The sequence below is a fragment of the Kryptolebias marmoratus genome, linkage group LG18, assembly GCF_001649575.2.
Source record: "Kryptolebias marmoratus isolate JLee-2015 linkage group LG18, ASM164957v2, whole genome shotgun sequence".
Classification (NCBI taxonomy): Eukaryota; Metazoa; Chordata; class Actinopteri; order Cyprinodontiformes; family Rivulidae; genus Kryptolebias; species Kryptolebias marmoratus.
Genome location: NC_051447.1, coordinates 19,162,027 through 19,185,888, shown reverse-complemented (window position 1 = coordinate 19,185,888; position 23,862 = coordinate 19,162,027). Strand labels below are relative to the sequence as shown.

Here is a 23,862-nt window from a genome sequence, read left to right as displayed (position 1 = left end):
TTTGCACGTCCTGCAGTGTAATCATGGAACATAAACGCATCGACAAACACTTTGTGTCTGCAAAACATGTGAGGAGAGCTGCAGACCAGGGACAATCCAGAAATGCTCATGAATGTCAGTTTAGAAGCTATCAAAGTTCTCAAATAAAGCACTTTTTGTTGGGAATTATCTTACAAAACTAGGAAGTAGTTGGGGCTCACCTCCATGCCGAGCCGGATGTCCTCCAGCACCCCGTCCACCACGTGGATCCCCACGTCCTCCTGGTAGGCCACCAGGCCGGCCAGCAGGTTGGCCATGCAGTGGATGCTGTTGTACTTGACGTTCCAGATGTTGATCATGCAGCAGATCAGGTAGCTCTTCGCCTCGGGCTCCTGCCACGGCAGCTTGCGCATCTGCCTCAGCACCTTCTCCGTGGTCACCTTGGACAGGTCCTTGTAGAGCAGCTTGCGGATGTACTCCTGCAGCGGCGGCCTCTTCTTCTTCACCGCCTTCTCCATGGGCGGTGGGTTGCAGTAGTAGTAGGCGTTCTCCACCATGGTCACGTAGCGAGCGTCCAGATGCTGCGCCTGCTTCTTACGCATCATTTGTTCCTGCAGCGGAAACAGAGTTGGACCAAAAAGCCGATTAAAGCCGATCCAGTCAGAGTTCAGACTTTAACCTTCATTCTTTCAGAATAAAAGCTGATTTAAAAAAAAAACAAAACATAAAAGACAGGAAGTTAACCACCTCCTTTTGCTGACTCGGTGCTGCCACTTCGGTCTCTTCAGTTTCTGGCTCAGTTCGTTTTCTGATGCTACTTTCAGCTCCTTGTTTGGTTACTTTTAGCTTTTAGCTTCTACTCTCTTACTTTTAGCTACCCTGGTGGTGCTTTTAGCTAATATGCTGCTACTTTTAGCTGCTTTTAGAAGATCCTTTGTGACTTTTAGCCTCTAATTGAACCTTTTGACACTTAATTAGACTGTTGATGTTTTTAGCTCGTAGCTTTTAGCTAGATTTTTGCCACTTTTAGCTTTTAGTCAGTGTTCTGGTGCTTTAAGCTAGTGCTGGTGCTTTGCTATTTGTAGCTTTTAACTAGCATTTAGCTTGATTTCTGCTTCTTTAAGCTTTAAGAAAAGAAGATTTTCCACATTAATGATGAAGCACCAGACTGAAAGACCTTGAAGACGTCTGACTGCTCAGGATCACTTTAACGGTTTAAAGAAAGACATCAGGACGACAGACGGAGACAGGAAGTCTCAGAGTGGGACTGACCAGCAGGACGCTCGTACGCAGGTGGGAGTCCGGCGAGCGGAACAGGAAGCGGCCGCACGTCTCCAGCAGCGTGCACGCCATCTCGATGTGGTGGTGGGTGAAGTCGGACAGCAGCATCTGGAAAACAGGCAACACGTCCGTCGTCAGGTTCCACCCGACAACAAGAACCAAAACAACGAGAATCTGAGGCCCGTTAGAACCCATTAGAACCCGTCAGAACCCGTCCCACCTTCAGGCAGTGCAGCGTGTCCGTCTTGGAGAACATCTTGAACTTGGCCAGTTCTCCGATGAAACGAACCGTTTTGTTCTTCGTCTCGATGTTGATCTGGTCCTTCTTCCGGATCTGAACACAGAACCACAGGTTTCAGCAAAAAATAAAAACAAAAAGGATAAAAACTATAAAAGAATAAAGATTGAAATATTATTAATCTTTAAGGAAAAAACAAAAACAAGAACTGTAAAAAAATAAATAAAAGCCTAAGTAACAAATACATCGAACTACTAATATTATAATAAAGTTTCCCCCACCTATTATAAATAAAATAATTACAAGTGTAATAATAACTATTATATTGCTTTTAAAATAATACAAATAAATAAAACAAAAAGGTCTACATTTTACTTTCAGTTAAATAAATATAATTTTGTAATTAATTCCACTAAAACAATAATAAATTAAATTAATTTAGTAATCAATTACCTTAAAAAATTACAAATACTTGGTTGTAATAATAATAATAATCTTGCAGCCATCAAATAAATAAAATATATTTAATTAAAATCTACATTTCTTCAGATAAACTGATGAAGTGATCTAATATAATTTAATAAAACAATTATTATTATTATTATGTATTGCAGCCATGATACAAATAATAAACTAAAAGAACTGCACATCACTAATAACACAAAAATATAATGGATATTATAATAAAAATAAAATATAATAATAATAATAATAGTCCTGCAACCAAAATACAAATAAAATTAATAAAACAAAAACATTTTTGCTTTCAGATAAATTTGGTATTATTGATCTATTAAACTGAAATAAAGCAAATTTATTAATTAAAAATAAACTACAGGTTCAACACAAACAAACAGAAAAGAAAAGAAAAGTTTTCATTAATATTTAATGAGTTTTAGTTACGAGACTCGAAGGAACCTGCAGATTTATCAGAATAAACTGGACCCGTCTGGTGAAGCTAACTGGACCTACGTGAAAGCGGAAGTCTCCCTTCAGCATGGAGCACAGGTCCTCGGCCACATCCGACATGCAGGGATGCAGCGTCGCCACCAGGCGGGCGTAAAACGGCAGCAGGTCCAACCTGAAAGACCTGAAGGTTAGTGTCCCACACCGAAACCCGACCCGACAGCGCCTCCCTGTGGTTCTTTAAGGAAGGGTGAAACTATTTTAAATTTCCTTCATATTTCACCCTAAAAGTGGTTTAACCGCCATGTTTGGAGTCTTTTTTTTACTTCTGACCTGCTGTATTAACACAACAGACCTAAAACCACACAAAAAATTCTTAGTTTTTTTACTGTAAAAACCACAAACATACTTAATAAAATGTTTTTACAACTTAGAATGCAAATATAATCAGTAATATTCATAAACGTGAACAAATTGAGCAAACAACAAAGGTATATAGACTTTCTCCATTAAAATGTTGACAATTTCTTAGACGTTTTTTAGACCAAACAATCAGGAGTTCTAATAAATTACCATAAATCCTTTTTGCCACGAATATAAACAGTTTCTGTCCAAAACAAGGCTGAGGGGCACATCACATTCTTAGTTTTGGTCATTTTCTATGTCCTGTTCATGCAGGATCATTCAGGTAAATGTTATAAAATATATCCTGATGCTCAAAATCTGGATCTGAATCTGTCTGTTGTTATTATTTTGGCTGGAAGGGAGACAGACAAAATGTGATTCTGATTCCAGTAATCCTCTAAAATAAAATAATGGATCACCTGGTTCATCAACAAAGTCCTCCCTGTCTGTCCCAGTCTAAACTACACCCCAACTATAAAATCCAAACATGCTAAATGTCACAAAACTCATAACTCACTCCCGCTCCGCCAAACTTCCTTTAATTTCTGCGCCTTTTTCTTCTTCTGCCTGTAGATTTGTGGTCGTTTGACAGAAAACGTTGAGCCTCCGTCAGATTGGAGAGGAGGGGGTGTTTTTTCATTCGGTTCGGTTGGGGGTGAGATCGGACGGAGAATGGGGGAGTTTTCTCCCGAGAACTCCCCGGTTTTGGCGCTTCTCGCTCCAACGCGCTGAAAATATGACGCCGATTTTCAAAATAAAAATATGTGAATAATTTATCACAACTCTGGTTTTCCTTGACCTATCGAGATGATTTAAAAACTGGTGTAAAGCTTGAAGTCTGGACTAACCCTTTATGGTTAAAATACTTTAAGGACCTTAAAGGGTTAAGGAACCGTGCTGCCGCTCTGTGGCGCTAAACCAAAAACAGACTTATAAAAAGGTGTAAAATCTGAGCCGGACCTCTGCCTGGGGACGGTGAACAGGGCTCGGACCAGCTTCCTCCGGTTGGACTTGGTGTTCATGTTCATGCAGAAGTCCATGGCGGCCTGGAAGAGTCAAGCATTCGAAGGGTTAAACTGAAGCTCGGAGGGAATCAAACCGTCAGTCCCGGCCCGGCGGTCCTCACCTTGTCTATCAGGTCTCGGTTGACGCAGTTGGGGAGCTGCTGGATGAAGGCGTCCACGATCAGCTTCAGGTGGGACCCCGTGGTCGCCTCCTCATCTTCTTGTTCTGAACGCAAACCATCAGGAGAACTCCGGTAAGCCACAAAATAAATCTAACCTGAAGCCTAAAACACGGCAGGTTGTCAGGCGGCCATCTTTACACTAACATGTGACAATCTGCACGTTCAGGGCAGCCATGACAGATTGTAGATTTGGATAAGAAACATCTAAAGTTTGCATTTTTTTATTAAATAACCCCAACTTCCTGTCTTCTCCATCTGCAGACAGGGGCTCAGATTATATAAAACCTGACATTACATTTAATTAAACTTGACTTTAAGATATACGAACTAATACTGCACTCGTTTAACGTTACAGGTGGAATCAAACCTGGAAGAAGTGTGCAGATTTTAAGTTTCTGTAAACTTAAAGAGGTCGTTCAGATGATTGGAAGGAGGACGTTTCAGTAGTCAGTATCTAACCTGGAGAAAAGGTGAAGTTTGAAGATTCAAGTTTCAACTAAAAGTTACACATGAAGGAAGATATTAAAGCTGCTGCAGCCTGACTTTATTAATGTCAGAAAAGTTTATTTCTGTTCCACCTGAACATATAAAACACAAGATCTGCTCAGATTCAAAACAAGATGTTCTTCAAGTCCAAAACCAAAACTGATTTTTTTGTTTATCAGTCCCTCCAGGATTACGGAGGCGTTTTCCTAAAAGTTGCAATTGTTTTTTTTACTAAAATCAATAAAAAACCATAACTTTTAATCTATAAACTAAAAATCCTTCCTAGTTTTGTAAGATGATTCCCAACAAACATTGACATTCTCAAAAGGTGCTTTATTTGAGAACTTTGATAGCTTCTAAACTGACATTCATGAGCATTTCTGGATTGTCCCTGGTCTGCAGCTCTCCTCACATGTTTTGCAGACACAAAGTGTTTGTCGATGCGTTTATGTTCCATGATTACACTGCAGGACGTGCAAAACAGCTGCAGCTGGGGAGGAAACTGGTTTGCTGAAATCTTTGTGGGCAAATGTGAAGCATTAGCGCACATTTTGGCTTCGGTCGCTGCTCCTGCACGCTCCCGGCATTCTGAGGTTAACAGGAAGTGATGTCACGTGTCTTCTTCCTGAGTTATTTGGGGTTATTTTGTATTCCACGCTACACAAACCCACAAAGAAGAGACTAGACCGCAGAAATGGTGGCGAATCACTTTAGAAACAATAAATATTGGGTTAAAGTTGCGGGAAAGTTGCGATTTCGTGGGGTTTGCTTGATTTTGCGTTAATAGTTGCGATCGCAACATCGCAAAATCCTGGAGGGTCTGGGTTTTTTTTTATATGATCTCAAGTTGTTCTATTCTTTCACGTTCTGAAAGCAAATCTTTGCAAAAAATAAACGTGCAAAAAACGGACGACAGTGGCTTTTACAGATATATAACTGTCACATCGTGTGGCCCTCAGAGGCCCCAGAGAGGAAAAGGCTCCCCGCCCTCAGCCTAAAACATCCGAGGTTAACGGGAAACTGAAGCTTGATGGAGAAGCTATAGTTTATAACCACTGAAGCTGCGTGAAGTGAAACTGATGCTGGCGTCAGGGTTAAAACAAAGATTTCACTGTGGTTTAAAAGTTCAAAACACAACATGGGCATTACTTTGTACTGTTGTTGACAAGTAAAATCAAATCTGCCAACACTCTATAAGAAAGGCTGCAGGTCTTACCTACATATAAGGTAAAGGTCCATCTTTCAGGTTATTTTTGTAGATATTTTAATAAACTTAACATGTTGTGTAAAGTCTGCAGATGGCTCGGTGTTGTAAACATTGTGTTTCCTGACAGTCTCCTCCTCCTCCTCCTCCTCCTCCTCCTCTCAGAGAAGCTCACCCTGTTCGTCGAGCAGCTTTTTGGCCAGTTCTTCGTTCTCCACCTCGTCTGCTCCTTCCAGTTCCAGAGGCTCGTCTGTGATGTCGAGAGCTTCCAGCTCCAGCTCCAGCTCCTCCGTGGCGCTCGCGCCGTCCTTTCCCTCCCTGCCGTCTGACGGGATCAGCAGCAGGGTCAGAGGAAGGAAACGCAGACTCTGCCTGTATTCGACTCCGGGTGAGTTGGTTTTTACCTTTGGACTCGTCCTTGTCTTTGCTCTGGCTGCTCTTCTCGTTGTCCTTGAAGAGGATGGCGGGAATGAAGGCCTTCAGGTCCACCAGGTTCTCGTAGAAGTTCCGAGCGTCTTCGTCCTCCCAGATGCCCCCCTCGAGTTCGTAGTCCCCAGGTTTGCCGGGGGTGAAAATGTCGATGCCGGGGCCGTGCTCTGAGGAGAGAAGGGCCTGTTAGAGACGCTCGGCTCGGTACAGAACCATCCGTTGAACCTCAGGCACACACCTTCCTGCACGGTCTTGTCCTGCGGCAGCTCCGGCATGTTCTCATCCAGCAGGTCGGCCAGCGTCTGACTGTTGGCCAGCAGCTTCTGGTACGAAGTGGCAAACTCTTCATACTGCTTGTGTCTGTCTTCACTCAGCTCGCCTTTGGAATGCAGGATGCGCCTGAAAACCAGAGAATATTTCAGCCAAACTTAGAGGGAACGACAGGAGAGCGGGAGAGGCCCTGCGGCCGACTCACCGGTTCTGCCTCTCGATGTTCTGCAGCTCCCGGTGGTCCTTCTTCAGGTGCTTGGTGAGGGACGTGAAGTACTCCCGCAGGAGGTTCTGGAACGGCTGCTGCTTCTCGGCGCTGATGATTTCGCTCGGAGGGAAGGTCAGGCCGAACTTCTCGGCTGCCAGCTTCACCTTTCGGGGCACCAGGCCGGCGATGTCGTCGCCGCAGTGTTTGCAGAAGCTGATCACCACCGACACGTGAGTGTGAGTCTCCCGGTCCGTGCTGATGATGTTCTTCAGCTGCTCGTAGATGAGCGACAGGCCTTCTTTGTCGGTGAAGAGGCCCACGATGGTCAGCTCGGCGATGAAGCGCAGGTCCGTGCGCAGCTTGCTGACGTTGGGCGCCTTGTCCTCCTTCCTCGCCTCGAAGTGTTTCTTCCACGCCTGCAGCAGCAGCGGGGCGAACTCGGCATAGCGCTGGTGGAAGAGGGAGCACAGGTGGACGGCACAGCCCACGTCGGAGATCTTCAGCTTGGCCTCCACCACGGAGCTCACGGCCTCGCCGATGTACTTGCTGAGGTTGAGGGAGGCGAAGTCGTTGGAGAGCGCGTCTCGCTGCTGCTCGGTGAGCGTGCGGAGCTTCTTCACGAAGGCGGTGTTCTTCTTCAGGCTGGAGTCCAGCCGGCTGAAGAAGGCCTCCTCGGGCCGACTCTCGTGGGCGTTCTGGTTCTTGCTGCGCAGCTCCTTCCTGGAGTGATGGCGCTCCCAGGCCTCCTGGTGCAGCTGGTGGCCCTCCTCCTTTTCTCTGCAAAAACGTTTTCTCATTTTTACCATTTTGGAAATAATTACACAGAAATATACCAAACAGCTTCTAAAATGAGATGATTTGGTGCTTTTTCCCCAAAATCTTGGTCTCATCAAACCGTTTAAAGAAATATGTTGGCGTCTTACAGGTCTGATGTAAATGTAAATAAAAACAGAATGCACAAATTAGCAAATCTCATAAACATATCAAATGTTCAAACTAAAATGTTGGACTATTAGTGCCTCTAGAAAGGATCTGCAGGTTTTAGACCAACATCTGCTCCCATCCAGGACTGTTAGAATCCTCTACAGACAGAATGGGACAACCTCAGGTCCAGATGTTTACAGACTGATAGAGATGCTGCACAGAGGAGAACATCTGGAGCAACTTTAAATAGATTAGTTGCTGCTACAAAACTGAAAATGACCTTTTTTCCCCTAAAAATGGCACAATTTTCTAGTTTAAACATTTGATATATGCTCCATTGTGAACAAAAATGGGGTTTATAAGATTTCTAAATCATTACATTCTGTTTTTGTTTATATTTTACACAACATCCTGACTTTATTAGAACTGGGGTTGTGTTTCTGACTCAGTCTGATCTGTGAAAAAACAGAAACTCGACAAAAATGAAATCTGAGGTGTCCTCTAAAGTGTAACAAAAGTAATAATTATAATTAGCAGCAATCACTTCATTTAAAGTCCTCTGCGCTTCCATAAGCTTATGTCAGTAAAACAGAAAAATTAACTAAAACCGGCAGTGGAACCAGAAACAAATCAGTTTTGTTTTGCAAACAGAACTTTGACCTTTGACCTGCTGGTTTCTTTATCGCTCGAGTTTTCCTCTCAAACATCATAAGCAACAAAATAAGAAGCTCATCGATGCTAAATCCATTTAAAATAACATTTTAATGAGGAAGTTAAAAATAAAGATAAATCTGAAGAGAGAAGAGTGTCACACATTTAGGATTACAAACCCTGTAGAATTTTTTATTCTGAAAAGTTTTATATTGATAGAAATAAAATGTATTTTTTTTCTTCATTTTGAAATTTGCTAATTAAGTTTAACTGTGCTCACTTCAGGCTTACATTTGATTGGATTTGGATTAAATTTGAGGCGTTTCTGTTTACAGACGTCAGCTTCAGTGTCTGAAAACGTTAGGAACAAAAAGAAAATTTTAAATTACGGATTTTTTGACTCGTTGTGGTTTAATCTGACAGAAAATTTTGAATTATGCATCAAAACCATTTTTAATACGGAGCTCTTCGTCACTCACTTGAGGAGAGCCGCCTCCTCCTCACGCTGCCGTTTGGCCTCCTCCTCTTGGAGCTTCTTCTCCTGCTCCTCCTGCTGCCTCTTCTCCTCCTCCTCCTTCTTCTTCTGCTCCAGCTCCACTTTCTGTTTCTCCTCCTCCTTCTTCCGTCGCTCCTTCTCCTCCTTCTTCTTCTTCTCCTCCTCTAGGCGCTTCCTCTTCTCCTCCTTGCTGCCGTCCTTCTTCCCGCTCGCTTTGGCGTCGTCTTTGGCTCTGTCCCGGGCGGACCCGGGCCTCCTGTCGGCATCCCTGTCCTTCTCCTTGTCTTTGTTACCAAAGGGGCAAACGTCTTTCTCGTCCATGTTTACTGAGCGCTGGCGTTCAGCAGGCGTACTGAGGACAGAAACAGGAAAAAGGCTCGTCGACCAAACGTCCAAAACACAAGAATAAATGCACAGATCGGTTTCTCGTCATTTTGAAATAATTTAAACTGATGTTCTGGGTCGCAGGTTGAGCATTTTATCGTGCCTGGGTAAACAATCCAAGAAAATTCTCAGAAAGATAAAAGTTTTCTTCTATTTTTCAAATAAAAAACAAACCTAGGAAAGTCATAGCTATTCATAAAACATCCTAAACTTTGAACAAAACTGTTAAAGTTAAAAACTACTAGGAGGAGGAAATGTGGCACAGATAATAGGTTACAGGAAGGTAATAAAAAGCATCAGAATAACTTTAAAGGAGAAATCATTTGGGTTCGTTAGTCTTGTAGTCATTTTTAATATATTTTATTTGCCAAAAAGCTAAAATTCTTGATGATATTTAAAGGAACCAGCTGATAAAACTTCCTCCTTCACTGTTTTCTCTTTAACTCATCAGAAAATCAGGGTTTTATTTTGACCATTAGTTGAATTTTAAACCTGTAAACAAATCTGGTTACTTCTCATAGCAGATATTAAATAAGACAAAAAGACAGCAGCAGTCCAGTTCTTAATCTGACCACGACAGAGCCACAGAAAATAAGTTAACGTCACAAATTATTGAATTTAACGTTATTAATTCAGCCAAAATACACAAACACGCGGCTGCTAGCACCCCAGGAAGCTATAAACCTGTTGAAATCCATATTGATCTCTGTAAGCTGGTCATTCTAGATCGATTGAACTTTACAGTTAAAACGGAATGTGAAGATAAATGACATTTAACGACAAACCGTAACTTTAACCGTTAAAAAAAAAACACCACGCACCGTAGGTTAGCCATTCAGCTCAGCCTTTGTGTTTATCATTTAAATTTTAGCTATTTCAGTTGTTAACGACGCGATTCACAAATGCCTTTCTGTATATTAGCTTCTCACAAGCTGCAACGTTTACATTTATTCACAAATAGCCAACAAAACCGGAGTTAGCTTTAGCATGTGCTAACGCGTTAATGAACCCGACGTAAACAAACGTTTAGCCACCGCGACGATGAGCTGTAAGCTGTGATAATGATGGTTTTAAAACAAACTAAAAAATAAAATTACGATTTACGACACAAAATACAGGATATAAGGATTTTAAATTGACAATCTTACCCACGAATGACACCAAAACAAACATCGGTGGACAGTTTTCCTGTTAAACAAAATAGGACCCTTTAGTCTCCCAAGTTATGCCTGACTAAAAATGTCAAAAATAAAACAAACTACGCTAATTTTTTAAGTAAGCAGAAATAACTTTTATCCCTTGCATAAATGTTCGTCGACTATTTTTTTAATCGGCCAGATGTTGTGATAAATTCAACTTTGTCATCAGGACAGGCAATCTTTACGACCGCTTTTTTAGCTGGCGGCAAACCATGAGCTAACGGCCAATTATTTATTTATCTTTCAAGATTCATTTAACTTATTTTTGTTTTTGACAACTTATTCACAGTATAAACATATTCAGCTAATTGGGTAATTAAGGTTTTAATGTTTAAAATTATAGTTTATAATCTAGACTCAACACATTAATTAAAAAAGCATTTTTTTAGTGTGTGTATTTTTTATTTTGCTGTAATTAGAATTATGTAAATAAAACAAATTTTAGTCTGAGGGCTAATTTTGTCCATTACAGTGAAAAAACTTAATATACTGCATCATTGCATGGGGAAATAATGCATCTATCGATAAATAAAAAGCATTAAATTTTCATTTTAATTCAGCACTTTATTCACCAAAAATACAAATCCTAAATATTTCAACCTCAGTCGTCTTAACTGACTGGTCCGAGTCTTACCAGTCTAATAAAGACAACGATCAGAAGCCTCTGGAGGAATGAAACACATCTGAAATGCTTTTACATTTAAAAAAAATAAAAAACTAGGAATATATATGTGTTTTTCAACATATTCTGCCAAAACTGATACAAATTAACAAACAATTACAGCAGCACTAAAGAAAACTACAAGCAGCCAGAAAATTAAACGCTACAGAGGTAAACAAAACACTAATAAAATCATTAATACTGAAAAAATTTTAAAAATTAATCAACAAACTTGTGTTTAAAGGATTAATCACAATATTTAAAATTATTTAATTTTACATATTAAAATATTATATTATTAATTTTAAATATTTAAAATTATTTAATTTTAAATATTTTCCAACAAACCCTATTTTAAGACAATCTTAACCATCTTTTGTTTGTTTTTGAAGGAAAATCGTTGCTTTTAGTCGTAAATATTGGATCAGATGTGTTCAAACAGTCAAACATTATTAGTTGTTTTTTTTTTTCTTAACTTTGTGTTTGTTTATCAAAATTAAGAACATTTTCTAACCCTTCCACACAACGATAACAGATGGCGTTATTTTGTTTCTGAAGGCAGAGTTTGTCTCCAAAACGCTAAAGGAGATTTCCTCAAGAGTCTGTCGAAGTTTTAAAATCCCTCCTCCTGTTTGTGGATAAAAACATCCGCAGGAAGTTCTGCGGAGAACCGAGGCCGAACCAGCCGTTTGATAAAAGTTCTGCTTGTTCCTCTGTGAAAAATAAAAAAGAAACTAATTTATTAAAAAAAAAACACTGATTCGATTCTTTGAAACTGTCCTTCTGTCGATGCAACATTTCCTTTAAGAGGAGGACTTTCTTCTTCTCCTGATTAAAATGTTAAAATGTTTAAAGAGCCGGTGATTGACAGGTGTGTCAGCGGATGATTGACAGGTGTGTCAGCGGATGATTGACAGGTTGTCAGCAGGTGATTGACAGGTTGTCAGCAGGTGATTGACAGGTCAGTCGGCTTATGGCCTCTGAGCGAGGCGGCTCTTTCCCTCCTCCTGTTCCATCAGCTTGAAGTGAGTGTAGGACAGGATTCCCGCCAGAGTGCAGAGGATCCCCAAGGCCTGATGGGAAACAGGAAGTTCAGGAGGAAACAGAGCTGAAAGACTGCTGAAACTAGACGAAGAAGCTGAAACTGAGTTGTTCAAGCTAAACTAAGCAGAATGCTAACTGAAAGCTAAACAAAGCATAACACGAGTGAAAACCTAAAAGTAGCAAAAGTCTGAAAGGTAAAGTAACAGGACAGTAGCTAGAAGCTAAAAGTAACAAAAGGTTAGCTAAAAGCCCAAAGTAGCAAAACAGTAGCTAAATGCAGATGATGGTTAGGTAAAAGCTAAAAGGAGCAAAAGTCTACCTAAAAGCTAAAAGTAGACAATAGCTAGAAGACAAAAGTAACAAAAGGTTAGCTTAAAGCAACAGAGCGGTAGCTGAAAATTAAAAGGAGCAAAAGGCTACATAAAAGCTAAAAGCACCAAACGATAGCTAGCAGCCAAAATTAGTTAAACAATAGCTAAAAGCAAAAAGTAGCAAAACACTCACTGAATGCAGATGAAGGTTAACAAAAAGCTAAATTTAACAAAATGCTAAAAGAAACAAAAGGGTACCTAAAAGCTAAAAGCACAATTGCTAGCTAGAAGCCAAATTAGCTAAACTATAGCTAAAATTAACAAAAGGGTAGCTAAAAACTAAAAGTAGCAAAAGACTAGCTTTAAGAAATAAAGCTAAAAGTAATACAAGTCGAACTAAATGCTAAAAGTTTCTAAATGGTAGGTAGAAGCTAAAATTAGCTAAGCAATAGCTAAAAGCAAAAAAGTAGCAAAAGCCTAGCTAAAGCTTAAAGAATCAAAAGCACAGCTAAAAGGTAAAAGCAGCAGTTAAAAGTTAAAAACTAAAAGTAGCTAAAGGCTAGCTAAAAGAATCAAAGGCCAAGCAACAAGTACCATATGGTAGCTAAAAGTACCATAAACAGCTATGTTGGAGCAGAATTCAAAGAGAAAATATTTATAAATAAAGTTAAATATTTTGTAAAGTATCAGAGTTACAAAAAACAAAAAACTCCCAGCAGCCGTCTGCTGAACGAGCCGAAGGTTTTGGTTTATGAACGGCTGAAACAGCTGAAAGTACGTAGGAGCAGCAAGCAGAAAAGCTGTTTCAGCTGAAGGCAGCTCACCTGGTTGAGGGACAGCGGGTCGTGGAAGAGCAGGTAACCTCCAACCAGAGTGATGCAGAACTTAAAATGGCCGAACATGTTGTAGCTGAGAGCTCGAGTCAAGGCGACAAAAACCGCGAACCACTCGGCTCGCCGCGGCTTAAAGCTACGTTAGCGTTAGCTCTGAACATCTGAGCCCCGAGCCGCTGAAGGATACGTGACGGCCGACGTGTTCCCGATGATCCAGTAGATGGACAGGTTGACCAGGAACGCCACCACGCCCGAGAACAGCACCGTCACCTGGGCAACGAGACGAAAACAACCAGACCTTTTAATAACCCCGCCCCCCCCGCTGCCGGTTCACGTCATTTAGTGTCGGATCTGACCAGAGCGGGCAGCGACCACGGTCCGAATATCCCCCCTTCGCCGGTGAGCGGCTCAAACAGCGGGACGACGCCGAGGAGGAACGCCGACGACAGAGGAGCCTGAAACAACAGACGGGACGTGAGGAACATGAGGAACGTGCTGGCATAGCAGCAGGAATCCGTATATTCTTGGATCCCACACGTTCAGCTCTCCGTACGGTCCCCCCCCCGTTCCAGGAAACCAACCAATAAGAGTCTGCCGTAGCCTTAATTCATTGATAAGTTTTATTTTTAATTCAGTAAAAAATGAAAAACTGCAGAAATAAAGTCCTGCAGGTCCAACTCCGAAGAAAGACAAACAAGATGTAACTCACGACAGGTAAGACAGGTAAGACACTTACAGCACAGAAAATAATGAACAACCTGTGACCTTTGACCTTTAGGGTCAACACAGCTGCTGGTTACCTGCAGAGGCTTACCTGATAATAAAGAAGCTGCATGGAGTTCACCTGGAGCTCATGTTGTTTGGCCCCCACCCACTGAGAGACAGACAGGGAGGGACAGGGAGAGACAGAGAGAGACAGACAGGGAGGGAGAGAGAGAGACAGACATGGAGGGCAAGAGAGAGACAGACAGGGAGGGACAGGGAGAGACAGAGAGAGACAGACAGGGAGAGACAAGTAAGGACAGACAGAGACAGACAGACAGGTAGATTGTCAAAAACAAATTAGAAAAAAAAGGACCTTTTCTGTAAAAACCGTCTGAGCTCTGAGAGACTCTGAGGTTTGTTGAAGAAGCTGAAACTGAGCTAAAAGAAACAGCTAAAACGGTCAAAACACAGCAAAGCAGGAGCTAAAAGCTAACAGTAATTAACAGAAGCTAAAAGCTAACAGTAGCTAAAAGCTAACAGAACCCTGCGGGTCGGATGTTTCTTCTCGACGCACCACTTGGTAAAGCGAAGTGACCAGGACCCCCAGCGAAGCGAAGACGGTCCCCGGCAGGTTGAAGCGAACATCGTAGCAGGAGTTCAGGATCACTCCTAAGGTGATGGGCACCTGGGAGGAGGAGACACACGTTCACAGCAGGAAACCAATCAGACACCTCGCTCCGTGCTCCTGAGGACGCCCCCTCACCAGCGTCAGCTTGATCTTGGTGGAGAAGGTCTTCTTGTAGTAGGTGGTCTGGATGAGGATGATGACGGGCGTGGTCATGGCCTTGGCCAGCTGGTACGTCCCGATCGAGTTGTTCTGCAGCGACAGGTTGGTGAACGCCACGAACCCGCAGAAGCTGAGCGCCAGCCACACGATCCTGCGCACCGGGAGCCGCTTCGGGGAGAACACGTCCATCTTCTGGCAAACGTAGAGCCCCAGCCAGGTGACCACGAAGTGGACGAGGGTGAGGGTCATGTTGGGGAAGCCGTGGTGGACGTAGATCCATTTGTTGATGAAGACGATGCAGATGGAGGACAGGAGGTTGACCAGCAGGCCGGCGACGATGCGCCTGTTGGCGGAGAAGCTGAAGCGCGGCCCGGTCATGGCTCGGGACGTCTCCGACCTTCGCTCTATTAAACTTCGAGAGACAGACGGGCGTTAACGACACCTCCGAGGGACGACTATCAGCTACTACCACATCAAATCTGAGCTCAGCACCCGTGAAACCGGCCGAGTTAGAGCCGGTTTTTATCGGCTCATCTCGAACTGAGCGACTCCAAAAGTTAATCAGTTGCAGACGTTCGACCTTCGACCGCTTCCTGAAAGATTCACTGAAATCCCTCCAGTGGGTCCACAGATATTTTGCTAACAAAACAGGCAGAAACAGATGAAAGTGTCCGTCTGTTAGCGTAATATCTCATGAACCACTGGACGGATTTTAACGAAACTCGTTAAGCCGATCAATATTATCCAACACGAGCTAATATTTGGTGTAGTAGTAGCTGAGAGTGATCCTCTAACTCAGAGAAAAGACGATCTGAGCCCAAATTGAGTCTTTTTAGCACCTTTTCTGCAGAAACCTTTTAAAACACGCGTGTAGCTTTTCTGCAGCAGTAATAATGTAAACAGAACTGACATTAATCAGCATATTATTTGTTAAAAAGCAGCTCGGTTTCGCCGCTGTGCTCCGTTTTGTTTGACATTTCTCAACATATTTAAGCCACATTGCTTTAAACGCAAAACTTGCTGCGAGTCTGGTCTTTTTTTCCACAAATATATGATGAGCTCAGTAAAAATCTGCATCATTCTGATCAGAAAAAAGCGTCATTTCCTTCAGGAGACGCTTAAAAAAACAAAGAAAAACACAGTTTCATAATATAAACTGCAGCTTTAATAACACTATAAATAAACTAAAGCTGATTTTGTGTTGGTTTTTTTAGGAACCAAGCAGATTTCATATCTCTGTGTCGTCATTTAGGAGGAAAAATGATTAAAATAAATCTTTTAGATCATCGTTGTTAATCCGAGGATACATTTATTTAAATCTAATAAATAGGATGGTTCATTTTACGTGCAGACATATAATAATTTCCAATAAAATTACTTTTTTTAACACAGCTGCACACTGCAAACAGTATAAGACATTTAAAAATGAAATATGCCACAATGTGTTCTGTTATATTGACAATATTCTGCAGCACAAATGGAAAAACTTTACTAAAACTAAAGAAATAAATCAGCCATACACATGAAACTATAACACAGTGGGATGTTTGTTTAAATATTTACAAATACTGAGCATAAATCTGTCAACACAGCCTTTAAATAAGGACATTAATTTACATTAGTAGCTGTTCTAATGAGTAATAATGTTTAAAAGTTGAGTAAAAACCTTTAAAATCAAAGATAACTTGAAGTTAGACACAAATAATGAAGATTAAAACATTAAAACTCGTTTGTATTTCTAGTTGGTGTTAGTATGATGTAAATATTTGTGTTATAACTTCAGATAGTTGGTCTGAATGAACTCATTGTGTGATTTTTTTTTTGCCACGCAGGAAAACTTTACCCTCGGACTCCATCTTCCTTCTTTCCCCCTCTTTCCCCTCCTCCTCTCCGGCCTGTCTCCGGCTGTCCCCCCGGGCGTCCTGGAGCTCCGGGACCGGTCCCTCTAGGTCTTCTTCCCGGGTGGATGAGGACGGCAGGGTGGGCTTATGTTCGCAGAGCAGCGGCGGACCTCCGTGTTCCTGTTTCCGACTCGGTTCGGGGCGCTTCGCGGGTCCAGAGTTCAGCTACAGCGGCTGCTAACGGAGCGGAGGGACGGGCGGCACGAAGAGGGGCTTCCAGCGCGAGATGTCTCACTCCGCACAGAAAACAAAACACGGACGAAGAAAGAGAAACAAACAAACAAAGAATATATAAAGAATCGAGTTATATGTAATTCATCTTAGATTAATAGTTGTCTGCATCTTAACTAGGTGAAAAATAAGAGATATTTCTTCAGAAAAAAAAACAAAACAAAAAGAAGTTTTACGTTCCCTCGCAATGTTTTCATGTTCCCTCATCGTTTTATGTTCCCACACAATAGGTTTGAGTTCCCTCTCAAGGGTTTAATGTTTCCTCACAATAGTGTTGCGTTCCCTCTCAGTAGTTTTGTGTTCCCTTATTGTTTCATGTTCCCACACAATAGGTTTGAGTTCCCTCGCTATACTTTTGCGTTCCCTCTCAATAGTTTTATGTTTCCTCTCAATAGTTTTATGTTCCCTTACAACAGTTTTATAGTCCCTCTCAATAGTTTTATCTTCTCTTACAATAGTTTTATCTTCTCTTACAATAGTTTTATCTTCCCTCTCAATAGTTTTATCTTCCCTCTCAATAGTTTTATCTTCCCTCTCAATAGTTTTGAGTTCCCTTACAATAGTTTTATGTTCCTTCTCAATAGTTTTATGTTTCCTCTCAATATTTTTATGTTCCCTCTCAATAGTTTTATGTTCCCTCTCAATAGTTTTATGTTCCCTTACAATAGTTTTATGTTCCCTCTCAATAGTTTTATGTTCCCTCTCAATAGTTTTATGTTCCCTTACAATAGTTTTATGTTCCCTCTCAATAGTTTTATGTTCCCTTACAATAGTTTTATGTTCCCTTACAATAGTTTTATAGTCCCTTACAATAGTTTTATGTTCCCTCTCAATAGTTTTATGTTCCCTTACAATAGTTTTATGTTCCCTTACAATAGTTTTATAGTCCCTTACAATAGTTTTATGTTCCCTCTCAATAGTTTTATGTTCCCTCCTAATACTCTGTAAGGGTTTTTAACAGGAACTAACAGAAATTCTCACCTTACACCGGTTCTATCTTCTCTACGCTGGCTACCTGTCAAATTCAGAATTAATTCTGAAATTGTAGTCTTGACTTTTAGAGCTTTAAACAGATAGATAGATTCAACAGGATTTTCCTGAATTCTGATCAATTCATTTGAATTAAACACATATCATAGTTGCTCTCCAGTTTGGATCTTTCTCTCCATCCTCTCAGCTGTTAGATTGTAAACACTGATCAGTAAACAGCTGGAACTTGTTATTTATTAGCTAACCTGAACATTTCCAGGCCTCCTCTTGATGCTCAGACACAACTTCCTGCTGTCTTTCTTTCCTGCCTCCATCTTTATCTTTCTGCCTCTCCATCTTTAGCTCCTGGCCTGTGGGGACAGCAGAGTGCCGGACGCTAATATTCTACAAACGAAGAAGAGAAGCTCGTTAAACCTCGTGAAGCGGGAATCGGGTTTTCTCCGGCATGGATTGGTAAAATTAACATAATTTTATAGCACTTAAACGGTTTTAGACGCCTTCCCCCCCACACACTTCCGTACACCTGCCGTTTGTTCGTCGTCCGGCGTTCAGCTCGCCTCGGGGGACTTCGCCGTGTTAGCTTCAAGCTAACGCTCCCGTTCACTTTGAACGCGGAGGCTAACTGGCTAATGCTCTGTTGACAATTAATTAAAGTTAACTGAAATTTCTGCAAAATTAAGAGACTCAACAAGTGTAAAAAAATAGAAATAATGGTATTTGTTTGGTGCTGTTAGCAGAGGTGGTAAATAGCCTCTTAAACGTGAAATGCGTGTAACAAAATAACCTTAAACCAGAGTGCTTTAGCAGCTAAAACACCTAAATATAAATAAATAGTTATTCAGAGTAATTAATATAACCAGGGGCAGCTGGTGGTGATATATGTAGGGTGGGCTAACAGATATATAATAAAATGCTGCTGTTTGGATTCTGACAACAAAAACATCCAATTTGAAATAAGGAAAACCTGATATAAATTAACATTTTGTCCTTTTTCAGCACAAAAACAACCTTAAAACAAACCACCTCTGCATTTAGAGTTTTAACTGTAAGTTAAACAGCTTTAATAACACTGCAACACTCTCCTAAACACAATTACTGATAAAGTAAAGTCAAATAAGACGTGCATTTTTCTTTAAAAGAGAAGCTCACTGACGTCTTAATTGGGTTAATGTGAAAATGATTAAAAGTTAATTTTGATTGGATGAAATCTTAGCAAACAGGGACAGAAATGATGGGACAAAATAAAGTTTTTGTTTGAAACCTATAGCCTAAAGTAAATGGGATCGTTCGCTTAAAAGATGCCCTCAAATATCAAAACAAAATAAAATAAAAATGACCTGAAAGAAGAAGTGATTTGTGTGAAGCTGAAGTTTTTCTTTGTGTCTCGTTGTCTTCAGGGGTCAGGATCTCCCGTCTCCGGTGGTTCGAGACGACTACGTCACGGACGCCGCCCGCAGGAGGAATAGGGTGGCCTGTATCCTCCCGTCGTTTCCGTGACGACGAGGTTTATTCTGGAAGAGTTTTACGACAAATAATATCTGAGCTTTGGTTGCATTTACTGGTGGATGGATCCGTGGAGACGGAGCCGAACGTTTATAGACGTTAATAAATACTTAAATCATCATCAGGTCTCAAAAAGGCTGAATAAAATCTAAAAGTAGCTAAAACTGAACGTTTCAAAAGGCTTGACAAACACTAAATGTAGCTAAACACGAGTTAAAAGCACCAAAGGGTTAAAGCTAAAAGCAGCAAAAGGCTAGCTAGAAGCTAAAGGTTACAAAAGGCTAGCTAGAAACAAAAAGCAGGAAGGTAGTTAAAGTAGCAAAATACTAATTAAAAGCACCAAAAGGCTTCAGCTAAATGTAGAAAAGAGCAGCTAGAGGCTAAAAATAACAGAACAGTAGCTAAAAGTAAAAGTAGCAAAAGGCTAGCTTGAAGTCAGACTGGATAAAAGGTACAAGAAGCAGAATTGTAGCTACAAGCTAAATGTAGCAAAATGGCAGCTAAAAGTCACAGAATTGATCAGTAAACAGATTTCAAAGAGGACAAAGTTTTTGAATCGAAGAGACTTCGTGTTTTTATGGGGAAAATATTTAAAAATAAAGTTAAATATTCTGAAAAAGTCTCAGCAGCCGAATGAGCCGAACGTCTAAAACGGCCTTGAACGCACCGCCTGCCGTCTGCAGGAGGGTCTCTGACTTCAGTGATACTTCTGTGTTTATTTAACGACTTTTACCTCCATTAATGTGGGAACGTTGTTTCCCTCCGAGCAGCCGGTCATCACCCGATGCTTGAGCGTTGTTGTTGTTGTCGTCTTCCTGACTCTTTGTCTCAGTCCCGTCGCCCGGCAGCGACACTCCCTTCGTTCCCATGGTAACGCCGGCCCGGCCGCTGCTGAGGAACACGCCCGCCTCCCTGTTCAGACAGGCGGGTAGGACGGATTCACGATCCGACGAGTTAACTCCACATCAGATCCGTATCTGGGTCTCATGTCTTCTGCTGTCTCACAGTAACCGCCAGAGTCCCGGATGTTTCCTCCATCTTGGCGTCGGGAGTCCGGACGCCCCGGTACGCGCGCACGCCCCGGAACACCGCCGGCAGCCTGGTGAGAAACGCATCTGCGGGCAGGGAAACTTTGTCCCGTTTCGTTGACTAAAATGCGGCGTCTGCCTAGAACCTGGACGACAGCGACTGGACCAACAGCTTGTACGTCTCGCCCGTGTTCCACCTGGAGAACACGAGCTTCCTCAGCGACGACGTGGAGAACCCGAACTCGGCACTGCTGAAGGAGGACGACCCCGGAGAGGCAGGTGGGTGGAGCGCCGCCCGGAGCGCCGACGCTTCCGGCCTCTCCCGTTAACGTCCGTCTCTCTCTGCTCTCTGCAGCGGCCGCCAGTCTCTTCCCAGAGTTCCTCGCTTCCTTTCTGAAACACTCTTCTTCTGCGGTGTTTGAGCTGCTGGAGGACTATCAGAACATCTGCCAGGAGAAGGTGCGTGTGCGCTTCATGCCAACCTGCGTAAAATACGACCAAAACACGCAGCTCAGGCGCTCCAACGACCAAAACTGGCTTCAGACGTTCGTCTGACTTCATTTCCTTTTTTTCTTCTTCCGGTTCATGTTTAAAATTCCTGCAAGTACGGTGGCCCTGAAGTTCAAATCACTAAACACAACTACTGACTGAAGAACACGACAACATTAAGGAAACATAACACAATCACATTAACTAAACGGGAGAGGAAGGTCCCAGTGGGAGACGTCAAAACATGAACTTAATTAAAAAAAAATATAAATAAAAAAATGCCGGGAGGAATAAAAAAAACGGACAACGAAGCGTCATCTGGTTTTGTCCACAAAACAAAAACTGGAAAAAAATAGACAACTAACGCTCACTTTTGATTATCAAGATTACATGTTTGACAAGCGGTCTGAGCCCGGAGGTTCCCTCTGCTCCACCGTGCAGCTCGTCACTCGTGTACTCGTTCAAAACGGCGATGAATTAATTAGATTTTTACCTGCAGGAGAGACGGAAGTTTGCCGAATCGGGAAGTAATTCCCAAATTGAACACTGCGGTCAACCACGCCCGCACTCGGTTATTTTAATCACCTTTCAAAATAAAAGCGCACAACAAACGTGCTAAAACCAGAATAACTTCCGGTTCAAATCGGCGATTTCTCCGGTCTCCGGCTGGGAGCTACCCCTCCCGTTTTGTTCATGTGATTTCATTTTTGTGGTTTGAACTTCAGGGCCACCGTACAGAAAACTGGGGATCCCTTGAAAGTCGCAGCTTTGTGACTTATTAGCTTTTAAGTATTAGTTTAGATGTTTTGAAGTGGGGTTCTGTGGAAAGAGAATGATTAATATCCTACCTGCTGTAGATGGCTCTACAGATGGATTTAATTCTGCCTGCATCGATCATCTGAATACGATTTTATGAACCTTTTTACTGCCGTCGGTGTCGTGTTTTATAGTTCTTTGGGTGGAAATGTTATAATACTCCTGCAGGAAGCTACAGCTAGCTGCTGCTGTCACTATTTAATTCATTGAAGTCCATGTAAGTCAGGAAACTTGTTTGGTGGATTGTTTCTTGGCTGCAGCGATGCTCCTAGATGTAATGGGTGAAACGCCGACTCTATAGAGTTTTTGTAACCGTCCGTGTTTAAGGTGGACGTGCTGCAGTCCGTGGTGCTGAGAGCGGGTCAGAACAGCAAAACGGCCGGAGTCCACTGGCTGCTGCAGCAGGAGAACTGCACCTGGAGGCTCGTCGCTTCGCTCTACAGGTACCGACCCGAACCGACGGCGCAAAAACGTCCGCCCGCTCGCCTGTAATCCGCCTCGCGTCTGTTTCTGCAGGGACCGGGTCCAGTTGGCGCTGGAGGACGACACGATGGGCGACGTAGTGGTAAGTAACGTTTTATTTCCTGATCGTCTCTTAAAGAAGGTTTGTTTGTTGTTTTTCTGCTTGTTCGTCCATTTTAAACCATAAATGACAAGCAGCCAGAGCCTGAAGGGTTAGTTAGTTAGTTAGTTAGTTAGTTAGTTAGTTGTCCATCCATCTTCTACCTCTGATCTGCGGTCGGGTCCAGAACAGAAACCCAGACCTCCTCCCAAGGTGTTCCCAGACCAGAGAGGATCCAGAGAGATCTGGATCTGCCCCGAGGTCTCCTCCCAGTGGGACACGCCTGAGAAACCTCCAAAGGGAGGCGTCCTGATCAGACGAACCACCTCAGCTGACTCCTTTCGACGAGGAGGAGCAGCGGCTCGACTCTCTGAGGCTGAGCCCGGCCGCCCTACGGAGGAAGCTCCTTTCAGCTGCTTGGATCCAGGATCTGGTTCTATGGGTCCTGATCCAAACCTCAGGACCACAGCTGAGGGTTGGAACCAGGAAATCCAGAACCGACCCGATTGAAGCGACGCCCTCATTACTGAAGACGAGGGTTAGGGTTAGAAAGTCTGGCTGCTTGCAGGAAAACCTTACGTTAATATTCATGTCTGATGTTTAAATCATGATAAACATGATGAGGGATTTTAGTTGCTCTTTACCTTTTTTGTGTTTGCTGTGGCGGCCATTTTGAATGGGGTTGCAGACGTCCGTCCAGTCGTTGCTTCGATGAGACAAAACCATCATCTGAACCCAGAACCGGTTCTGATCTCCTGATTGTTGTGAAGCCCGTTGGAGGATGAAACTGGAAGTTGTTCCGACAGCGCCGAGCCGTCACGCAGCGACGCAGCCTGTTCCTCCTGATCGTCGTTTTTAGGGACTCCGTGTTTGTGTCTGCAGGTCCCCAGCGAGAGCGAGAAGGTCGTGGTGGAGCAGCTTTTCCAGAGAGACGCCGTCATCCGACAGAGCCAGGTAAAACAGGCGAGGTGGAGGTGGAAGCTTCCTGCCTGCCAAAGATTAGAGACTTTTATTAGGATGCAGGTTATTAATAAAAATGCTGAAAGAGCAAAATTCAGACAAAGTGGTTTCCTACAAACCATCAACTCACGGGAATATCAAAAAAACGGTAAATAATGTCGTTTTTTATACAGATAAACAGCATATAAGGACTGCAGAAACCAGGTTTGGGAGGGATTTGGTCGTGAAAATCAAATAAGTTTAAAAAAAAAGGGTTCATGGTTTCCGTTTGGATGTAGATAAAATGACCGTCGTTGTTTAATGTCCTGATATTTCTGTCTGGTCTGCTTTGAATTTGGAGTTTTGTTGGTAAAAAAATCAAGTTACGGTTATTTGACAAATAAATAATTTGATAAAATAAGCTTGTTCTAACGTGTGCCACGACATGTCCCCTTTTTGCTTCTAACTTCTTGACATTTGGAAACAGGACGGATAAAAAGTCATGGACATTTTTTGTGATTGTTGCAGCTAAAATGCCTGATTTCGCAGGGCATTTTCCTAAAAGTTGCGATTTTTTTTTTTTTACTAAAATCAATAAAAAACAACTTTTAATATATAAACCAAAAATCCTTCCTAGTTTTGTAAGATAATTCCCAACAAACATTGACATCCTCAAAAGGTGCTTTATTTGAGAACTTTGATAGCTTCTAAACTGACATTCATGAGCATTTCTGGATTGTCCCTGGTCTGCAGCTCTCCTCACATGTTTTGCAGACACAAAGTGTTTGTCGATGCGTTTATGTTCCATGATTACAC

The 23,862-nt window shown here is 42.3% G+C and overlaps 3 protein-coding genes and 1 long non-coding RNA gene across 7 annotated transcripts in view; 1 reads left to right on the top strand and 3 right to left on the bottom strand.

Annotated features, from left to right (window-relative positions):
* The window catches only part of upf2 (UPF2 regulator of nonsense mediated mRNA decay), a 25,063-nt gene extending 14,769 nt beyond the window's left edge, over window positions 1–10,294 (bottom strand). For both annotated transcript variants that reach the window (XM_017439155.2, XM_037981135.1), the window contains exons 1-12: window positions 10,196–10,294; window positions 8,647–9,015; window positions 6,590–7,369; window positions 6,353–6,513; window positions 6,090–6,281; window positions 5,861–6,010; window positions 3,936–4,039; window positions 3,770–3,855; window positions 2,471–2,579; window positions 1,481–1,594; window positions 1,252–1,368; window positions 201–590 (exon numbers count right to left, since the gene is read on the bottom strand). In XM_017439155.2, the coding sequence (XP_017294644.2) occupies window positions 201–590; window positions 1,252–1,368; window positions 1,481–1,594; window positions 2,471–2,579; window positions 3,770–3,855; window positions 3,936–4,039; window positions 5,861–6,010; window positions 6,090–6,281; window positions 6,353–6,513; window positions 6,590–7,369; window positions 8,647–8,984 (2,541 nt within the window). In that variant the 5' untranslated portion in view covers window positions 8,985–9,015; window positions 10,196–10,294. The remainder of the gene's footprint in view (window positions 1–200; window positions 591–1,251; window positions 1,369–1,480; window positions 1,595–2,470; window positions 2,580–3,769; window positions 3,856–3,935; window positions 4,040–5,860; window positions 6,011–6,089; window positions 6,282–6,352; window positions 6,514–6,589; window positions 7,370–8,646; window positions 9,016–10,195) is intronic.
* A 1,026-nt stretch (window positions 10,295–11,320) lies between these two features.
* Window positions 11,321–18,083, bottom strand: slc35e3 (solute carrier family 35 member E3). 3 transcript variants are annotated; one of them, XM_025002240.2, is made up of 9 exons: window positions 17,955–18,083; window positions 16,431–16,722; window positions 14,564–14,999; window positions 14,375–14,485; window positions 13,910–13,969; window positions 13,452–13,550; window positions 13,283–13,365; window positions 13,087–13,171; window positions 11,325–11,980 (listed from the first exon to the last, which is right to left on the bottom strand). In XM_025002240.2, exons 3-9 carry the CDS (start codon window positions 14,963–14,965, stop codon window positions 11,879–11,881), a joined length of 942 nt encoding a protein of 313 aa, XP_024858008.1. In that variant the 5' UTR covers window positions 14,966–14,999; window positions 16,431–16,722; window positions 17,955–18,083; the 3' UTR covers window positions 11,325–11,878. The 3 variants fall into 3 exon arrangements, with proteins under 3 accessions (XP_017294641.1, XP_017294640.1, XP_024858008.1); XM_017439152.3 differs by lacking the exon at window positions 17,955–18,083 and having other exon boundaries at window positions 11,321–11,980; window positions 16,431–17,873; XM_017439151.3 differs by lacking the exons at window positions 16,431–16,722; window positions 17,955–18,083 and having other exon boundaries at window positions 11,321–11,980; window positions 14,564–16,424.
* Window positions 18,028–23,862, top strand: part of nup107 (nucleoporin 107) — a 15,937-nt gene continuing 10,102 nt past the window's right edge. Inside the window, exons 1-9 of the mRNA XM_017439167.3 lie at window positions 18,028–18,162; window positions 19,107–19,183; window positions 20,045–20,140; window positions 20,220–20,314; window positions 20,384–20,519; window positions 20,596–20,699; window positions 21,873–21,988; window positions 22,062–22,110; window positions 22,990–23,061. Of these exons, the coding sequence (XP_017294656.1) occupies window positions 18,155–18,162; window positions 19,107–19,183; window positions 20,045–20,140; window positions 20,220–20,314; window positions 20,384–20,519; window positions 20,596–20,699; window positions 21,873–21,988; window positions 22,062–22,110; window positions 22,990–23,061 (753 nt within the window). The 5' untranslated portion in view covers window positions 18,028–18,154. The remainder of the gene's footprint in view (window positions 18,163–19,106; window positions 19,184–20,044; window positions 20,141–20,219; window positions 20,315–20,383; window positions 20,520–20,595; window positions 20,700–21,872; window positions 21,989–22,061; window positions 22,111–22,989; window positions 23,062–23,862) is intronic.
* LOC119617929 overlaps window positions 22,967–23,862 on the bottom strand; it is a 4,147-nt gene continuing 3,251 nt past the window's right edge. Inside the window, exon 3 of the long non-coding RNA XR_005234391.1 lies at window positions 22,967–23,096. This is a non-coding gene — a long non-coding RNA (uncharacterized LOC119617929). The remainder of the gene's footprint in view (window positions 23,097–23,862) is intronic.

Bases quoted from the DNA above. Each gene is read 5' to 3' on its own strand.
- slc35e3 (XM_025002240.2), bottom strand. From the start codon at position 14,965: ATGACCGGGCCGCGCTTCAGCTTCTCCGCCAACAGGCGCATCGTCGCC. The intron at 14,486-14,563 runs GTGAGGGGGCGT...TCCTCCTCCCAG, and splicing joins CCAAGATCAAGCTGACGCTG to GTGCCCATCACCTTAGGAGT. The intron at 11,981-13,086 runs GTGAGCTGCCTT...GTTTCCCATCAG, and splicing joins ACCCGCTGTCCCTCAACCAG to GCCTTGGGGATCCTCTGCAC.